At 37.7% G+C, this 16,714-nt stretch overlaps 2 protein-coding genes across 3 annotated transcripts; both read left to right on the forward strand.

Annotated features, from left to right (window-relative positions):
• The first annotated feature begins 4,776 nt into the window (after positions 1-4,776).
• On the forward strand, positions 4,777-5,810 carry LOC101896891 (uncharacterized). 2 transcript variants are annotated; one of them, XM_011295404.3, is made up of 2 exons: positions 4,777-5,368; positions 5,417-5,810. In XM_011295404.3, the coding sequence occupies exons 1-2, from the start codon at positions 4,822-4,824 to the stop codon at positions 5,728-5,730; spliced, it is 861 nt and encodes a 286-aa protein (XP_011293706.1). In that variant the 5' UTR covers positions 4,777-4,821; the 3' UTR covers positions 5,731-5,810. The 2 variants fall into 2 exon arrangements, with proteins under 2 accessions (XP_011293706.1, XP_058986287.1); XM_059130304.1 differs by having other exon boundaries at positions 4,777-5,810.
• A 6,388-nt stretch (positions 5,811-12,198) lies between these two features.
• On the forward strand, positions 12,199-13,032 carry LOC101897062 (uncharacterized). The gene has a single exon (XM_005186361.2). It carries the CDS (start codon positions 12,297-12,299, stop codon positions 12,936-12,938), a length of 642 nt encoding a protein of 213 aa, XP_005186418.2. The 5' UTR covers positions 12,199-12,296; the 3' UTR covers positions 12,939-13,032.
• Positions 13,033-16,714: the final 3,682 nt, after the last annotated feature.

A 16,714-nucleotide genomic window follows, 5' to 3' on the forward strand; every position in this document is an offset into this window, starting at 1 on the left:
ACCATAATAGGTGTTCATAAATTTGGAAATTAATAATAACGATGCCAGGCTTATGGTAATGTTAGAAGCATAGGTGTTGCAATAACTACGCAGTTGTAATGGAACGTCCATCTGTGGAATTTCTTTCTAAACAACCACAACCGTTATACCTCTCCAAAATGTTCAAAATATTGAAGATCCCTTACATTAATAAAACACAAAATTATTCTTTAATTATACCATCAGCTACATGGCTAGAGAGAGTATATATCACTTGGTATGGACAAAACGTGCCTCATCGAAATAACGGTTTTAACTCAAGGTCTGGTGTGAAGATCGGTCCACTCCTTCTGGTACCTCCCCCACGAAGGATCAAAACTTTGAATACCCATGAAGCTCATAAAACGGGAAATTAACATTTTATTCCATTCCGACATGTTACATCTCAATATTTCCATTTACACAGGATCTGTTATAAAGATGGTAGAGATCGGACCAATCTTTCTGGCGTATCCCCACAACAGGTCAAAATTTTGAATAATTACAGGGTGAGATAAAAAAACTGCAACACACTCAAAAGCCATAGTTTTCACATTTTTTTTTAAATTTTATTGAATGAAAGCAAAAAATGTCGGAAATAGTGTTAAATTTTAGAATAAGTTTAGATTTGTTCGAATTGGTCGCCTTTGGCACGAATTATGGCCTTCAAACGGCCAATGAAACCGTCACATGCTGCCCGAATGTTGCTCTGTGGTACTTTTGGCCCATTCCCGGCGAAGCGCTTGTTTGAGGTGATCGACACTTTGGTAATTTTTAGTGCCAACCTTGTTTTCCAAAATACTCCAGACACAATAGTCCAACGGATTGGTATTGGGAGACTTTGGAGAACATTGTGCGCTGAAAACGAATCGAGGAACCTCATTTTGTAACCATTCTTGGGTGACGCGTGCAGAGAGCTTTGGTTTATTATTTTTATTTTATTTTATTTTATTTATTCTGATGCCACGGTAGATTAATACGACCGGAGAGCCACCATCGGCTGTTATGGCGGCCCACACAATCACCATAGACGGCACTTGAGTTCTAGTGGCCAACCGAACAACGAATGTTTTCTCATCGGAGAAAACCAAAATCGGCAGTTCACCACTTTCGGCCAGGCGAAACAACTCTTTAACTCTTTTGAGTCTATTTTCTTTCTGTTGCGGTGTAAATTCTTGCACTTTTTGGAATTTCAATGGCTTTACCCGGGCTCATTTTTCAATATTTGCCGAATGGAGTATGGCGATATGTTCAGCTCACGAGCCATTTTTCGGCCACTGCGACGCGTGTTTTGATCAAGTCGCTTCTTTACTTTTCGAACCGTTTCTGCTGATGTTGCTGTTTTCTTCCGTCCACTTCCTTGACTTCGGGCTACGCTACCTGTATCGCGGTAACAAGCGATGGTACGAGACACAGAAGATTTGTTCACATTTAAATGCTGGATTGCTCTAACGATAGCAGAATATAAAGAAATCACACTATCACGCTTGAATTCCATCACGAAGAACTTTTTTTCTGAAAAATTCTCACCAAAATGCTTTTGTACCCTTGTCAAACATATAATGAGCTCGATGAGTCGGACGAGTGGCTTAGAAAGTACAGCAGTCTGAGGTTGGTTGCATTTTTTTTATCTCACCCTGTATATCTCTCTTAACACGTAAAATAAGCATCCGAATCTCTTAAAATACTACACATCCAATGTTTACCTTGTGGTCCCTTCTCGACAAACGATCACAAGCTTTAATACTTAAATCTCTCATAACTTATGAAACTAGTCAGCGATTCCATTCAAACCTGATATATCTTTATATTTTCCTCAACAAGAGATCTGATGTGAGTACATTTTTTCTGCCCACTCCCTCCAATACATCCTCCCTCACAAAAGGTTATAGTATTGAGTTAAAATTAATCGCATACATTTTTTTACATTTTGCAGGTCCCAATATTTTTATTAGTATTAGATGAAGTGGAATACATCGATCCACTATATAATATCAAGGGATATAGTCTAAATGTGGCTCAGACACATATCAGAGAGGATTTGGATAATATTGGCCCACTCCGTCGGGAAACCCCCTCCCCCCATAAGGGCTCAACATGTTGAATAATAAATACGGTTGAGGGTATACATCCGTCGGCAAAAACCGACTGATACTTTTTAACTTATTTTTCCAAACTAAAAAAATCTAATATCTCTTCGAAATTAAGGGACTTTGCGAGTTTCTTTTCTGGCCGATAATTGGCTGTAGAGGACTATGTTTTCGTGTAACCCCTATAAAATTAATAATTAATTAATAATTTGTGCCACACTTTTTCACCGGAATTGTTTCAAATTTGGTATTTGGAGTTTGCAAGTTTGGCAAAAATATTGCTCATAGAGCTTCACATCTTCGTTTAGCTTCCATGTAATTTTACATACCTATATGCGGTATTTTGACGATGTTTGCCACACTTTTAATCAGAATTATTTTTAATTCGGAATTTGAAATTCGCAGTGGGTATCGCTTGCTATGACAGGAAATTGGCCACAAAATTCGCAACTTCGTGTGCCCTATTTAAAGATACCTCTCAATATTCGATATTTTGATGATTTTAGCAATATTTGTCAACAGAATTATTTTTAACTTGGTATTTGGAGTTCGTAGACGGCACCACCTTCCCTGGCAAAGAATTGGAATTTATAAAATTGTAACAGCATATTTCAACTGCAATTTTTTTGCATATTGCAATTTCCTTCCAAATGATTGAGGGTATAATAATTGAGCCCGGTCAAACTTAGCTGGTTTTTATATCGGATGGACCACTTTTCCTGCTCAAAGCGGTAATAAACGGCTAAAATTTTTAAACATTATAACTTCTATGAACTGGTTATGGTTACTCCCAAATTGGCACGTATATCGTTCCACAGAAATGTTAATTCTTTGATGACTTTTGTGTTTGGAGTATTTTGGAAAGCAAGGTTGGTACCAAAAATACCTCATGCAAGCGCTTCGCCGGGAATAGGCCAAAAAACCGCAGCGCAACATTCGGGCAGTGTATGACGGTTTCATTGGCAGTTTGAAGGCCATAATTCGTGCCAAAGGTGACCAAATCGAACCAATCTAAACTTGTTTAAACTTTGATACTATTTCCGACATTTTTTGTTTTCATTCAAAAAAAAAAAAAAAAAAATAAATAAATAAATAAAATAAAATAAATAAATAAAAAATAAAAAAAGATAAAAATTATGACGTTTGACTTTGTTGCAGTTTTTTTTATCTCACCCTCTATATCTTTTCACAACAGATCTTGTGTTAGCAAAAATCTGAATTGAGCTTAATGGATACTCAAAATTTTGACCATTTGTGGGGGAGGTAGCAGAAGGAGTGGACCCATCTTCCCAGCCCATCTTCACATAAGATATTATGTTAGTAGACAAAATAGGATGTCTGAAATTTCAAGAGAGCCGCATGTTTTTTCGGATATTATAAGCGTTTTGTTTACTCAAAATGGTGATTCTTTGTGGGGGAGGTACCAGAAGAAATGGTCCGATCTGATATCCGAATGGTCCGATAGAAATATTGTGATGTGTGTAATTTGAAGACAATCGGACTGTTACATCATATTTTATAAGAGTTATAAATATTAAAATTTTTGATTTTGTGGGGGAGGTACTTTATGGAGTGGACCGATATTGTCCATTTACGCACTTGGCGTAGCACAGATTCAAATATTAGGATTCGCAAAGTTTGAGCAAAATCGGATTATCCTTTCTTATTCTGTGCAGTAAAATATTTCTTTTGGCAATTTCTTGATATTGCTCATCTCCGAATTAGTTTAACAATAATAATACGTTGTACCAAGTTTGGATCAAATCGAATGTTCGCTTCGAGAGTTATCGTGCGCCACAGCTAGTCAGACAGAGAGACGGACGGAGGGACATCGCTAGAGCGGCTCCAAACGTCCTGAAACGTATTTTGTCCAAACAGACCTAGGGTCTAAAACTGTTATTTCGATGAGTCACGTTTTTTCCCTTATCAAATGATATATATGCTATCTAGCCATATGGCTGAGCATATTAAAATTATCCTGACACGTGTCCAAATATTTTGATGGCTTATCAAGTGTTTAAGGAGCTTAACCCCTTCAAAAATGGCTTTGAAAGCAAAAACAAGGATTTTCTTCTTTCTTACATTTTTCACTTCCGAACTTGCCAGTTTTTCCCTCTTTGTTATGCCAAAATGACAACAGCTTAGATTCCACAATCCAAACTGCAACTTCTAAAATAAATTACTGATTCGGCTAAGATGTCAACGAAGCAAAGCTTTCTTACTTCTTAAAAAAAAACAAACAAATTAACTGTAGACAGCTTCCAGACGACTTTTGCTACGTCATCGATACGGTTCTATAACTACACGAAGTTTACCAAGTTGTTAGCGCATGCGTGTGGTGCGTGTTGTTGTATAGCTGATCTTTGGACTTTTTTTTTTTTTCAATAAATTTCTCAATGAAAGGGCCTCCCACGTCACTAATTTATGAATTCAAATCCCGACTGTGTTCTTTTCTTTTTTTTTTTTGTTGGCCCTCAATATTTCAGTGTTGGACCATTTTAGGGTTTTGTTTTTGTTTCTTTTTTTCCCCGCTGGCATACCGTATGGCTTGCCCGGCGGTGATTTCCCTTCTGATGTCTAGACATAACAATTCACAAAAAAACAAAAAGAAAAGACAAAACTTGAAATCTTCATTTGACCGCTATAAAAGTTAGGTGTTACCTTTCGTTGGCATTCAGTAGATTTTTTCTGATTGTCATAGACACAACACATCATGAAGGTATTCCTTGTACTCGCCGTTGTGGTCGCCTCGGCCTATGCTTATGGTGCCGGTGGTAAAGGTAGTTCCAGTGCTAGTTCTAGTGCCACTGCCACGGCTGCTGGCAGTGCCGGTGGATTAGGCGGTGGTTTCGCCGGAGGTTTGGGTGGAGCTGGTGGCCACCGTCCACATCACCACCACCATGGTGGTGGTGTTGGAGGTTTTGGTGGTCCCGGTGCTGGCGGCTTCGGTGGTGCTGGAGCTGGTGGATTTGGCGGTGCCGGCGCTGGTGGTTTTGGCGGTCCAGGTGCTGGCGGTTTTGGAGGTCCAGGTGCTGGCGGTTTTGGCGGAGCTGGAGCTGGCGGTTTTGGTGGTGCTGGAGCTGGCGGTTTTGGAGGCCCAGGCGCTGGTGGTTTCGGTGGTGCTGGCGGCTTTGGTGGTCCCGGTGCCGGCGGTTTTGGTGGTCCTGGCGGATTCGGTGGTCCCGGAGCCGGTGGTTTCGGTAACGCCGGTGGTTCAGCCTCAGCAAATTCAGGTGCTTCCTCTTCTGCTCTCGGTGGTGGTGTTGGTGGTTTTGGCGGCCCAGGTGCTGGCGGTTTTGGCGGTCCAGGTGCTGGTGGTTTTGGCGGTGCTGGCGGTTTTGGTGGTCCCGGTGCTGGTGGTTTCGGTAATGCCGGTGGTGCAGCTTCTGCCAACTCTGGTGCTACTGCTTCAACTATCGGCGGTGGAGTTGGCGGTTTCGGTGGCCCAGGTGGTTTTGGTGGTCCTGGCGGTTTTGGTGGTCCCGGTGGCTTCGGCAGTGCCGGAGGTTCTGCCTCAGCTTCGGCTAGCGCTACATCATCGGCTGTTGGCGGTGGTCTCGGTGGTCTAGGTGGCTCCTCGGCTAATGCCAACGCAGTCGCCAATGCCGTTGCCAGCGGTTAAATGTTGTTATTTGTTAAAGTTAACTTAATTTAAGTTTAATTTATTATCAATTAATAATTAGAAGTTCCATTTTAAAACAATTGAGTGTGGTTTTTATTTTCTTAAGATATTGATATCTAAATATTGTAGGACGTTTCATACATTTGGCACGTGTTTTATAGTTAACACGTATATATGTAGATGACATCACAGCGCTGTGATTTCAAACTCTTTTTCTAATCCAAATCAAACCAGTTTATATTATCGAAGATAGTAATGGGAGCAGGCAGAAATTTTCTCTTATAATATATTCATATTCATAAGAGGAATGGAAAATTTTGGTCTTTTGAGATATTTAAAGAATTGGGATGAGTAGGTAGGGAGATTCCTACGTATTATACGGACGGCAAATTTGCGTTACATGGTATTGCTGTATGTGGGGTAGGTACTAGTAGGAGCAAAGCTACACATTTCATTATCCAACTTCATCGAAATGCTTAAAATGTTGGGATGAGTGAAGTATAAAAAAAACAGAGACTAATTTCCCTATTTTGATCGTTTTCAAACTTTTCAATTCATTTGAGGAACCGGTACCTCCTTTATATTAAGATTGATTCTAGTCGCTAAATATAGAAATTTATGCAATATTTGGCTATCACAATAGACTCTTCATTTTTTGTCTACAGGGGGGGTCTTTAAAGGATTTTTCTCCAAAAATCCTACATTTTTAATAGAGACGTCTTTAAAAAATCCACTTTTCTTTAAACATTAAGTTAAGAGGTCCCTGCAAATATATCGTAAGAAATTCAATATTATTCACCAGAATGTTCTTAAAAAAATATTTGTAATAAATTCACAATTTTCCCCATAAAAAATATTAGTAAACATTCTTAAAAAAAATTCCGCCATCCGTAAAAAAAACCCTTAAAAGAATTTATAACAAATCCTATTTTTTGTAGAGAATGTCCTCCAGAAATATGCATAAAAAATCAACGATTTTGTTGTTAAAAGTGTTTAAAAAATCATCGATTATGCCGAGAATGCCCCTTAGAATATTCGTCAGAAAATCCTGATTTTGGGTCAAGGGGTTCTTTTAAGATTTTACTTAACAAATCAATGAGTTTTGACCTGGAGGTCCTTTAATAAAGTTACTTTAAAAAATCCACAAATTTAGGTCAAGATATTTTCTTGAAATTCTTGATAACATTTTGGATCAAAAAATATTTCTTCTTAAATCCACAAAAATAGAAAATTTACAAATTCTTTTGGCTTTGATGTAATTGAACAAATATTCTTAAAGATTCAAGATGTCTCTTCAAAAATCCAAATTTTTAACCAAAATTTTTATTCAACTGTTTCTTAAAAACATTCGCGGTTTAATGCAAAATTAGACTTTTATTTAACGCAAATGTTATGGTCTATTTCAGGCAATAAATATTTCCCGATTGCCATCAAAATTGGAAGGCTTCTGCCCAGCCCTAAGCTCCATGCTAACTTTCGCTTCGATGGGTCTATAATTGCGACCTGTGGAACAACTGCAAAATCAGGAAATTTTTCAGTTTTGATCCATTTCAATTCCTAAATATTATGCGATCATCTCCAAAAATAATAGAGTTCTATTCTGACCCTAACCCCACCTCTATTATGAATTTCGTGGGAATCGGGCCATAATTGCAACCTGTAGAGTGATTACAAATTAACATGGACAGACGGACGGACGGACATACATAGCTAGATCCACTCAGCTCGGCGAGATAGGAAGATCCATATATACTTTCCTATGTGGGAAACCAATATTTCGAGGTGTTACACAATTTTTGGCTCAATCAAACTTATAATACTCCTAACACATAGTGTTGTAGTGTATAATTAAAATTTCCTAAGAACTTCAAAAATTTTGCTTCTTGAAAAAATATCTATATTAAATCCACAATTCTTCAAAAAAATACTCTTGAGGAAAAATTCTTACAAAATCCAGTATTTTTAGTCAAAATATACTCACGAATATTCTTACTAAACCTAAGGTATTATTTGCCCACAAGGACCTCAAACAAATACTTTCACAGTTCCACCAATTTGGGTCTTTGAAAGAATTTCATAAAAAATCCACAAATTTTTGATTGTCGAATTTTTGACAGAATGTCCTTGAAAGTATTTAAAAAAAATCTGAAATTTTTATTCCAGAATATCCTTTAAATTTTCCTCAGAAACTCAGATTTTGGATCGAGAGGTCATTACAACATTTTACCTAAAAAAGGTACGGTTTGATTAATAAGATTACTTTAAATAATCCATAAATTTAAGACAAAATTATATTCTTGAAAATTTACAAAAAATTTAAAGTTCACATTTTTTTTTGGCTGTGGTGATTGAACAAGCATTCTTAAATAATAAAAAAGATTTATAATTAAAAATACACAATTTTTATAAATATGATTTCTAATCAAACGTTTCTTAAAAACTAATTTATATATTGGAAATTGGATTTGGGAATGCCACCCTTTCTAATTCTAGTTTCTTTTGGGATAAAAATGCAATTCTGCCAAATTTCATAAGAAACAGATCTCAAAAAATATTAAGGATATAGGCGAATTCATTCTTTGGGTCTGTTAGATAGGCTTGATATATTTAAAAATAGTAAGGTTCAGTCCTTGAAAAAAAAAAACTGAAACAATCGACACGTCCTTGATATTTTTGAAAACGAAACTGAAAGCTTTGCAATAATATCATGATTTCATCCCGGCGAGGAGAAGGGTCACTTGGTGTTTTCAGCTTGTTGATATGACGAGTTCTGTAAGTCGCAGAAAAATTCACATTGTCACTTTAAATTGTTAACAATTTTTAAACATCAACGATTTTTGAGAGGATATTCTTGAAAATATTCTTTAAATACCCTAGATACCTGGCCCAAATGTCCCTGAATATATTATCCAGAAAACCTCGATTTTGGCGAGGGCAACGCTTTACTTAGAAAATACAGAAAAATATATCTTTGGAGAAATATCCTTAAAAATAAACCAGAGCCTATGGGACCACTCCTTGATGCACCTTCCCTACAAAAGTTGAATTTTCTGATTTACATTTATCCGCATAAAATTGGAAATAAATGTTCAGCGGTAGATGAATTTGAATACTCCGGTTTGCTCTATTTGGTACCTAGCGCAAATTTCAATATTTTCCAAAAATTATCACATATTTTATAAAATGTGGAAAAAGCAGTCGATATAGCCCAAATTTGGTACGTTGTAGCATTTATATCACATACGAAATGGACAATAGTGGCCCCCATAAAGGGTCAACGTTTTGGATAATTGTATAAGGCTTCGGATATACATTCGTTTGGAAAATCGACTGTTCTATTTTACTTGTTTTTCTGTAAGTCCTATTTTTTTTTTAATTCACGATTTTGTGTCCTGGGTCCTTGAAATTGGTCTGTTTACTATTTTTGTAGAGGATTCCCAAAAATTTAATATTTTTGACCGAATTTACGATTTTTGCTCAGGACGCCGTTGAAATTTTTTTGAAAAAAAAAAAAATAATAATTAAAAATGTTGGTCGAATATCTACCCTGATGCAACATCTTTCAGTTGTCCTAGAAAACTTTGTCTCAGAAAAAAATTTAATTCACAATTTTTGACCAGAAGCACCTCGAAATAAAATACGCAGAAAGAAACAGCCGGAAATACTTTCTTAAAAAATAAAAATATATGAAATCAGCTTTTTGGGCCTGGATTCTCTAAAAAATCCGAAAATTTTGGTCAAAAAGTCTAGGTGGTCCTGGAAAAAAAATTGAAGAATCTGCGATTTTTGTGATCAAAAACAAGTGTTCTTAACCTAACGCACGAAAGACAGTCTTAAAAACTCCTCGATTATGAGTCCAGGGGCCCCTGAGCTAATTTCTTAAAAAATGTTCGTATTTTTGCTATATAACGCTCTTGAAACAATTTTTCTTAAATAACCTACAACTTCTGTCCTAGTCCGCGTTCTTGAAATCAAATTCCTAATTTAATTATACCCTAAGCAATATGGCTTGAGATGAGGCCAAAACGTGCCTCATCGAAATAACGGCTTTACACCTTATGTCTATTTGAACCAAATCCGTTTCAGGACATCTGGAGTCGACCTCGTGATGTCCGTTCGTCTGGCTGGCGCGCACGATAAATCTCGAAAGGAGTATCCGATTTGGTTTAAGCTTGTTACATCGTAATATTAACAAACTTAGATCGAGTTTGGAGATGGGCAACATCAGTCCTATCTTTCTGGTACCTCTCCCGCAAAAGGTTGAAATTTCCAAAGAAAATATTGTACTGCACAGAGAGAGAGAGAAAGGATAATCCGACTTTGCTCCAATTTTGCAAAAATCCTAATATTGTTATCAATTCTAGGTCAGGTGGAAATGAAAATGGACTATATCGGTCCACTCTATCAAGTGCATTTCCACAAAGGGTAAAAATTTTGAATAATTATAACTCTTACAAAATGTAATGCAAGAGTCCGATTGTCTTCAAATTACACATATCACAATATTTTTGTTAACCCAAGATCTGGTGTTAAGATGGAATATATCCGTCCTATCCTTCTGGTACCTCTCCCACAAAGGTACCTCTCATAAAACCGGATGTTAACATCCGGTTACATTCAGACTTGGCACATCTCATTATTTCTATAAACACAAGATCTGCTGTGAAGATGGGATATATCGGTTCACTCCTTCTGGTACCTCCCCCACAAAGGGTGCACAATTTTGAAAAACCATGAAGCTCATAAAACAAGAAATTAATATGCGACTATCTTCAGACTTGATACATCTCAATATCGCCATCAACACAAGATCTGTTATAAAGATGGTAGAGATCGAACCATTTCTTCTGGTATATCCCCCATATAGGGTTTAAGATTTTTGAATAACCAAAACGATATTAAAATTCGAAATAAGCATATTCTGTTCTCTTCAAATATCGAACATGCCTTTATTTGTGCTAACACAAGATCCGCTGTGAAATTGGATATAACGGCGAAATCATTCCGGTACTTGTCCCAAAAGGGGTTCAAATTTTTGAAAATCCATGAAGCTCATAATACCGGAAATTAATATCCGATTCCCTTCAGACTTGTTACATGTCAATATCGCCATCAACACAAGATCTGTTATAACGATGGAAGAGATCGAACCATTTCTTGTGGTACCTTCCCTACCCCTACCCTATGAATAACCCAAACGATCATAAAATTCGAAATAAGCATCCTGTTCTCTTCAAATTTCACACATACCCTTATTTTTACTAACACAAGATCCGTTGTGAAATGGGATATAACGGCGAACTCCTTCTGGTACTTCCCCCACAAAGTTGAACCCACTGAAAAACAAAACGCGAAATAGGCGTCCAACTCTCTTCAAATTTCACACATCCATATATTTTCAATATTTCATACGTTTATCTGTCATAACTTGCGAAACAAGTCGGCGATTCCTTACAACTTGTTAAATCTAAATATTTTCCTTAGCCACAAATCTGATATGAATATGTCATTTATAAAAATTTGTGATTTCGCATAAAATTGGATATAAATGTTCGATTTTCTTTAAATTTTGCGCATATTTCAATATTTTTGAAAAATTTGCACATATCTCATATAAAGTATAGGAAGTAGTCGATGTAGTCCAAACATGACACGTTGTAATATTTATATCAGTCTTTTGCCAGATACGAGTTGGTCAATATTGGCCAACTGCTTCGGAACCTCCCCTATAAAGGGTCGATGGTTTGAATAAACCGATGGTTTGAATAAACCGGTTTTGCCGACCGACCGGCAAAACCGACTGCTACTATTTATCTGGTTTTTTCTGGTCTCAATTTAAATATGTTCACTATAAAATTTCGTATTTTAATCGGAAATTGGTAATGACGAAAAATTGGGGTTTTGGGCCTAGAAAATCGAGTTCTGAATCATTCCGTTTAAATTTCTTACGATAATCATAATCGGTTAACAAATATCGTAAAATCCAAAAAAAAAGTCCCACAATACACAATTTCCAATATTTATTTACATAAATAATTTGGCACACACAACAAAAGTAATAAACTCTAATTTGATTGCCTACCGGTAGGCAGTGGGCAGACCCCCCAAAACTTTTTATTTGAACTCCTCTCTTAACGCAAAAAGAGAGAGAGAGAGAATGGCTTCTTTCTACCTTTATTTTATTTATAGAACCCAATCTTCGTTATCTTCTTCTTTTTATTAGAAATCGCCAATAATAAATAAATAAATAAAAATATATTGGTGAGAGGCGAATTTTGATAATTTGGAAATCTCAAACATTTGTTTGGTTGGTTGGGGTTGTACATTTGAAATCTCATTTGGATGCTAATTGATGCAATGACCTGTGTGTGTGTGTATTTGTGTGTGTGCTGGCGTACGTGTGGAAATAAGTGTTATGTGTATTTTACCAAATTATGCTAAACATTTGCTTACCCCCCCAAGATCGCTGAGAGCCCATAGATTTGTGTTACACTATAAAAGTTAAGGCTGCTTTGAGATTCGCCATCAGTTCAGTGCTAATCATTCACATCGAACCATCTGACAAAATGAAAGTTTTCGTAGTCGTTGCCCTTCTTGCCACCTGTGCCTTGGCTGCCCCACAAAGAGGTGTCGGCAGTGCTGGCGCTTCTGCCAATGCCGCAGCTTCGGCCAATGCCAAGGGTAGTGGTGGTGGTTTTGGCGGTCCAGGAGCTGGTTTCGGTGGCGGTCCTGGATTCGGTGGTCCTGGCGGTTTTGGCGGTCCTGGTGGTTTTGGCGGTCGTCCCGGTGGTGCTGGCGGTGCTGCCAGCGCCGCTGCTAATGCTGCTGCTTCTGCCAATGCCAAGGGTAATGGTGGTGGTTTCGGCGGTCCTGGCGGTTTTGGCGGCCCTGGAGCTGGTTTCGGTGGACCTGGTGCTGGTTTCGGTGGACCTGGTGGTTTCGGTGGTCCTGGTGCTGGTTTCGGTGGTGCTGGCGGTGCTGCCAACGCCAATGCTAACGCTGCTGCCAATGCCAATGCTGCCGGTGGTGCTGGTGGTCTCGGTGGTTTCGGTGGTCGTCCTGGTTTCGGTGGCGCTTCTGGTTCTGCTTCAGCATCTGCATCTTCATCGGCCACAGCCTCCGGCAACGGCCGTGGTGGTGCTGCTGGTGCCAATGCCAGTGCTACCGCTACTGCCAACGCTGGTGCCGGTGCTGGCAAACGCGGTTAAACCCTGCGAATAGCTTGTAAGCCTTTTTTTAAAGTAGTTTTGTGATAAATTATTGTTAAATTAATAAAATAATTTTGTAAAAAAGTTTAAAAAACAGTGGTTTTATTTTATTAATGTAAATGTATAATTGTGGGAAGAAAATCCTATACTATCATTTTTACGAGCACAGAGGTTAAATCGTCTGATGTGGACAAAATATGTAGCATTGAAATAATGGTTTTGGTTTCCCTGGGGATCCAGCCATATATCCCTACGTTGGTGTCAATATAACACCCAAAGGGAGCATGGAATTTTTTTGTATATCAAAGTTTTGTCTACTTTGAAGCTGCAAAGCAGAGGTCTACTCCTTCTGCTGTCCCAACATAAAAGCGGAAAGCTAAAAAGATATATCTACCGTAGAAAACAATGGAAATATCCGATACACGTATGGTAACATTTGTCAACCTTAAATCAGATATGAAAATAAACAAGATCGAACTATTCCTTCTTTTACCTCTCCAAAAAAAAAAATCCAGATTTTGAATAATCATAACTCACATAAAATGCTTAATAATTTTTTGTTTTTCTTTACAGGCGATGTAAAGATTGGATATATCAGACCTCCCCTTCCCATTACAAAAAAAAAAAACTCAAAATGTACGAATTTATTGCCTAACAATACCCTCCACCATTCTACGGAAGGTATATTAGCTTTGTCATTCCATTTGTAACTCCTCTAAATATTCATAATAGACCCCACAAAGTATTTATATTCTGGATCAGCGTAAAATTCTAAGACGATCTTGTCTTGACGATGTCCGTCTGTTATAGTCACGCTATCTTTCGAACGAATTGAGATAGAAGGCTTCCATACGTCTTTACCTCTCGATATTCGGTATTTTCATGATTTCAGCAAACTTATTCACCGGAATCGTTTCGAATTTCGTACTGGAAGAGTTTAATGTGTGCCACAACCCATGACAAAAATTTTCGTATGCAGGTCCATATCTTTGTATAGTCCCCATATGACGGTACATCCCGATACTCGGTATTTTTTGGATTTTTGCGACATTATTCGACATTATTTTCATATTAAAATTTCGTTATGGTTCACGTTTTTGTGAATCCCCCATATAACGGTTTTCATTTAAGTGGTAGGTTGAGACCCTAGGTCTCTTTGGACCAAATGCGTTTCAGGACATTTAGAATCGATCGAGCGATGACCGTCCGTCTGTGTGGCTGTTGCGCACGATAACTCTCGCAGGGATTATCCGAATTGGTCCAAACCTAGTAAATCGTTATATTTTTTTTTTTTTTTTTTTTTGCCAAAGTTAGATCGAGTTCGGGGATGGCCAAAATCGGTCCACACCTTCTGGTACTTCCCCAGAAAAGGTCGAAATTTTAATTTTTTTTTTTTTTTGCATAAAATGGGAAACGATAGTCCGATTTTTTTCCAACTTCGCAACTCCTAATATATGCATCAATTCTAGGTCAGGTGCGAAAATGGATAATATCTGTCCACACCATGAAGTACCTCCCCACAATGTGTCAAAATTTTGAATAATTATAACACTTATAAAATGTGATGTAAGTGTCCGATTGTCTTCAAATTACACACATCACAATATTTTTATTAACCCAAGGCCTGGTGTGAAGATGAAATATATCTTCCCACTCCTTCTGGTACCTCCCACACAAATTGTCAACATTTTCAAAGAAAATAATTTATAATCCGATTTTGCTTCAACTTTGCGGATCCTAATATTTGCATTAGTGCTACGTCGGGTTTGAAAATGGACAATATCGGTCCACTCCATCAAGTACCTCCCCCACAAAGGGTTAAATTTTGGAATAATTATAACTCTTATAAATTGTGATGTAAAATAACACACATCACAATATTTTTATTAACTCTGGTGTGAAGATGTCCACCCACTCCTTCTGGTACCTCCCCCACAAGGGTAAAAAAAAATTTTGAGCTCATAAAACGCAAAATTAACATCAGATTTCACTCAGATTTGGCACATCCGATGGTCCGATGGCAGATATCGGACAATTTCTTCTGGTACCTCCACTATTTCTAAAACTTGTCACATATCTCATATAAAATGAAGGAAATAACCAATATAGTTCAAACCTGACATGTTGCAATATTTATATCATACTTATTTAGGTTCCGAAAGAATGGCGTCAATATTGACCCATTCTTGCGGAACCTACTCCATAAATGGTCAACAATTTGAATAATCATAACAGAAGTCAAAATATGCAAAGTGAGATAAAAAAAAAACTACCACAAAGTAAAACACACACACACATTTTTTTAATTTTTATTGAATGAAAGCAAAAAATGTCGGAAATAGCATCAAATTTTAGAATAAGTTTAGATTTGTTCGAATTGGTCACCTTTGGCACGAATTATGGCCTTCAAACGGCCAATGAGACCGTCACACGTTGCCCGAATATTGCTCTGCGGTATTTTGGTTCATCCCCGGTGAAGCGCTTGCTTTGAGTTTTTTTAGTGCCAACCTTGCTTTCCAAAATACTCCAGATACAATAGTCCAACGGATTGGTATCCGGAGATTTTGGTGGCCATTATGCGCTGGAAATTAAGCGAGGACCCTCATTTTGCAACCATTCCTGGGTGGCACGTGTTGAGTCCTGTTGGAATGTCCAAAGTCTGCGGGCAAAATGTTTGCGTGCCCAAGGCTTTAATACACCCTCCAAATATTTTCGCGATAATATTCGCAATTTATTCTGATGCCACGGTCGATTAATACGAGCGGAGAGCGATCATCGGCTGCTATGACGGCCCACACCATCACCATGGCCGGCGCTTGAGTTCTGGTGGCCAACCGAAGGTGCACATTTTCAGCTGACGTCTTTGACAATAAAATACGATCATTTTGTTTGTTTACAAACTGCTGGACAACGAATGTTTTCTCATCGGAGAAAGCCAAATTCGGCAGTTCACCACTTTCGGCCAAGCGAACCAACACTTTAGCTCCTTTGAGTTTATTTTCATTCTGTTGCGGTGTAAATTCTTGGACTTTTTGGAATTTCAATGGCTTCACCCCGAGCTCATTTTTCAATATTTGCCAAATGGAATATTGCGATATGTTCAGCTCACGAGCCATTTTTCAGCCACTGTGACGGGGGTTTCGATCAAGTCGCTTCTTTACTTTTCGAACCATTTCTGCTGACGTTGCTGTCCACTACCTTGACATCGGGCTACGCTACCAGTATCACGGTAACGAGCGATAGTACGAGACTCAAAAGATTTATTCACATTTAAATGTTGCAGTGCTCTAACGATAGCCACTTGTGGTTTTCCAGCCAAATATAAAGAAATCACACTATGACGCTTGAATTCCATCACGAATAACTTTTTATCTGGAAAATTCTCACCAAAATGCTTTTTTGTACGCTTGTAAACAATATAATGATCTGCCACTGGAATAATTTCAACAGCTGTCGGACAAGTGGCTTAGATATGAGAGCAGTCTGAAGTTTGTTGTAGATTTTTCATTTCACCCTGTTGGCTGAGGGTATACATCTGTCGGCAAAACCGTCTAATACTATTGTACTTTGTTTTTTTTTTTTTTTGTTTTCTGTACAGAATTAGGCCAAATATTTTTTGGATTTTTAATAGAAATATAAATTTTTTTTCTTTTGTTGGAAAATTTAGAATTTTACATAAAGTCAGATGAAGTACGACTTAAATCCAAAAAAATGCATTTTAATATTTGTGAATTTTTGGCGTTTGGGTAAGATTTAGAGTTTCGATGTTTTCTGGG

This window comes from Musca domestica, unplaced genomic scaffold (genome assembly GCF_030504385.1).
Source record: "Musca domestica strain aabys unplaced genomic scaffold, Musca_domestica.polishedcontigs.V.1.1 72, whole genome shotgun sequence".
Classification (NCBI taxonomy): domain Eukaryota; kingdom Metazoa; phylum Arthropoda; class Insecta; order Diptera; family Muscidae; genus Musca; species Musca domestica.

Excerpts from the sequence above, each read along its gene's own strand:
- LOC101896891 (XM_059130304.1), top strand. The coding sequence starts at position 4,822 with ATGAAGGTATTCCTTGTACTCGCCGTTGTGGTCGCCTCGGCCTATGCT.
- LOC101897062 (XM_005186361.2), top strand. The coding sequence starts at position 12,297 with ATGAAAGTTTTCGTAGTCGTTGCCCTTCTTGCCACCTGTGCCTTGGCT.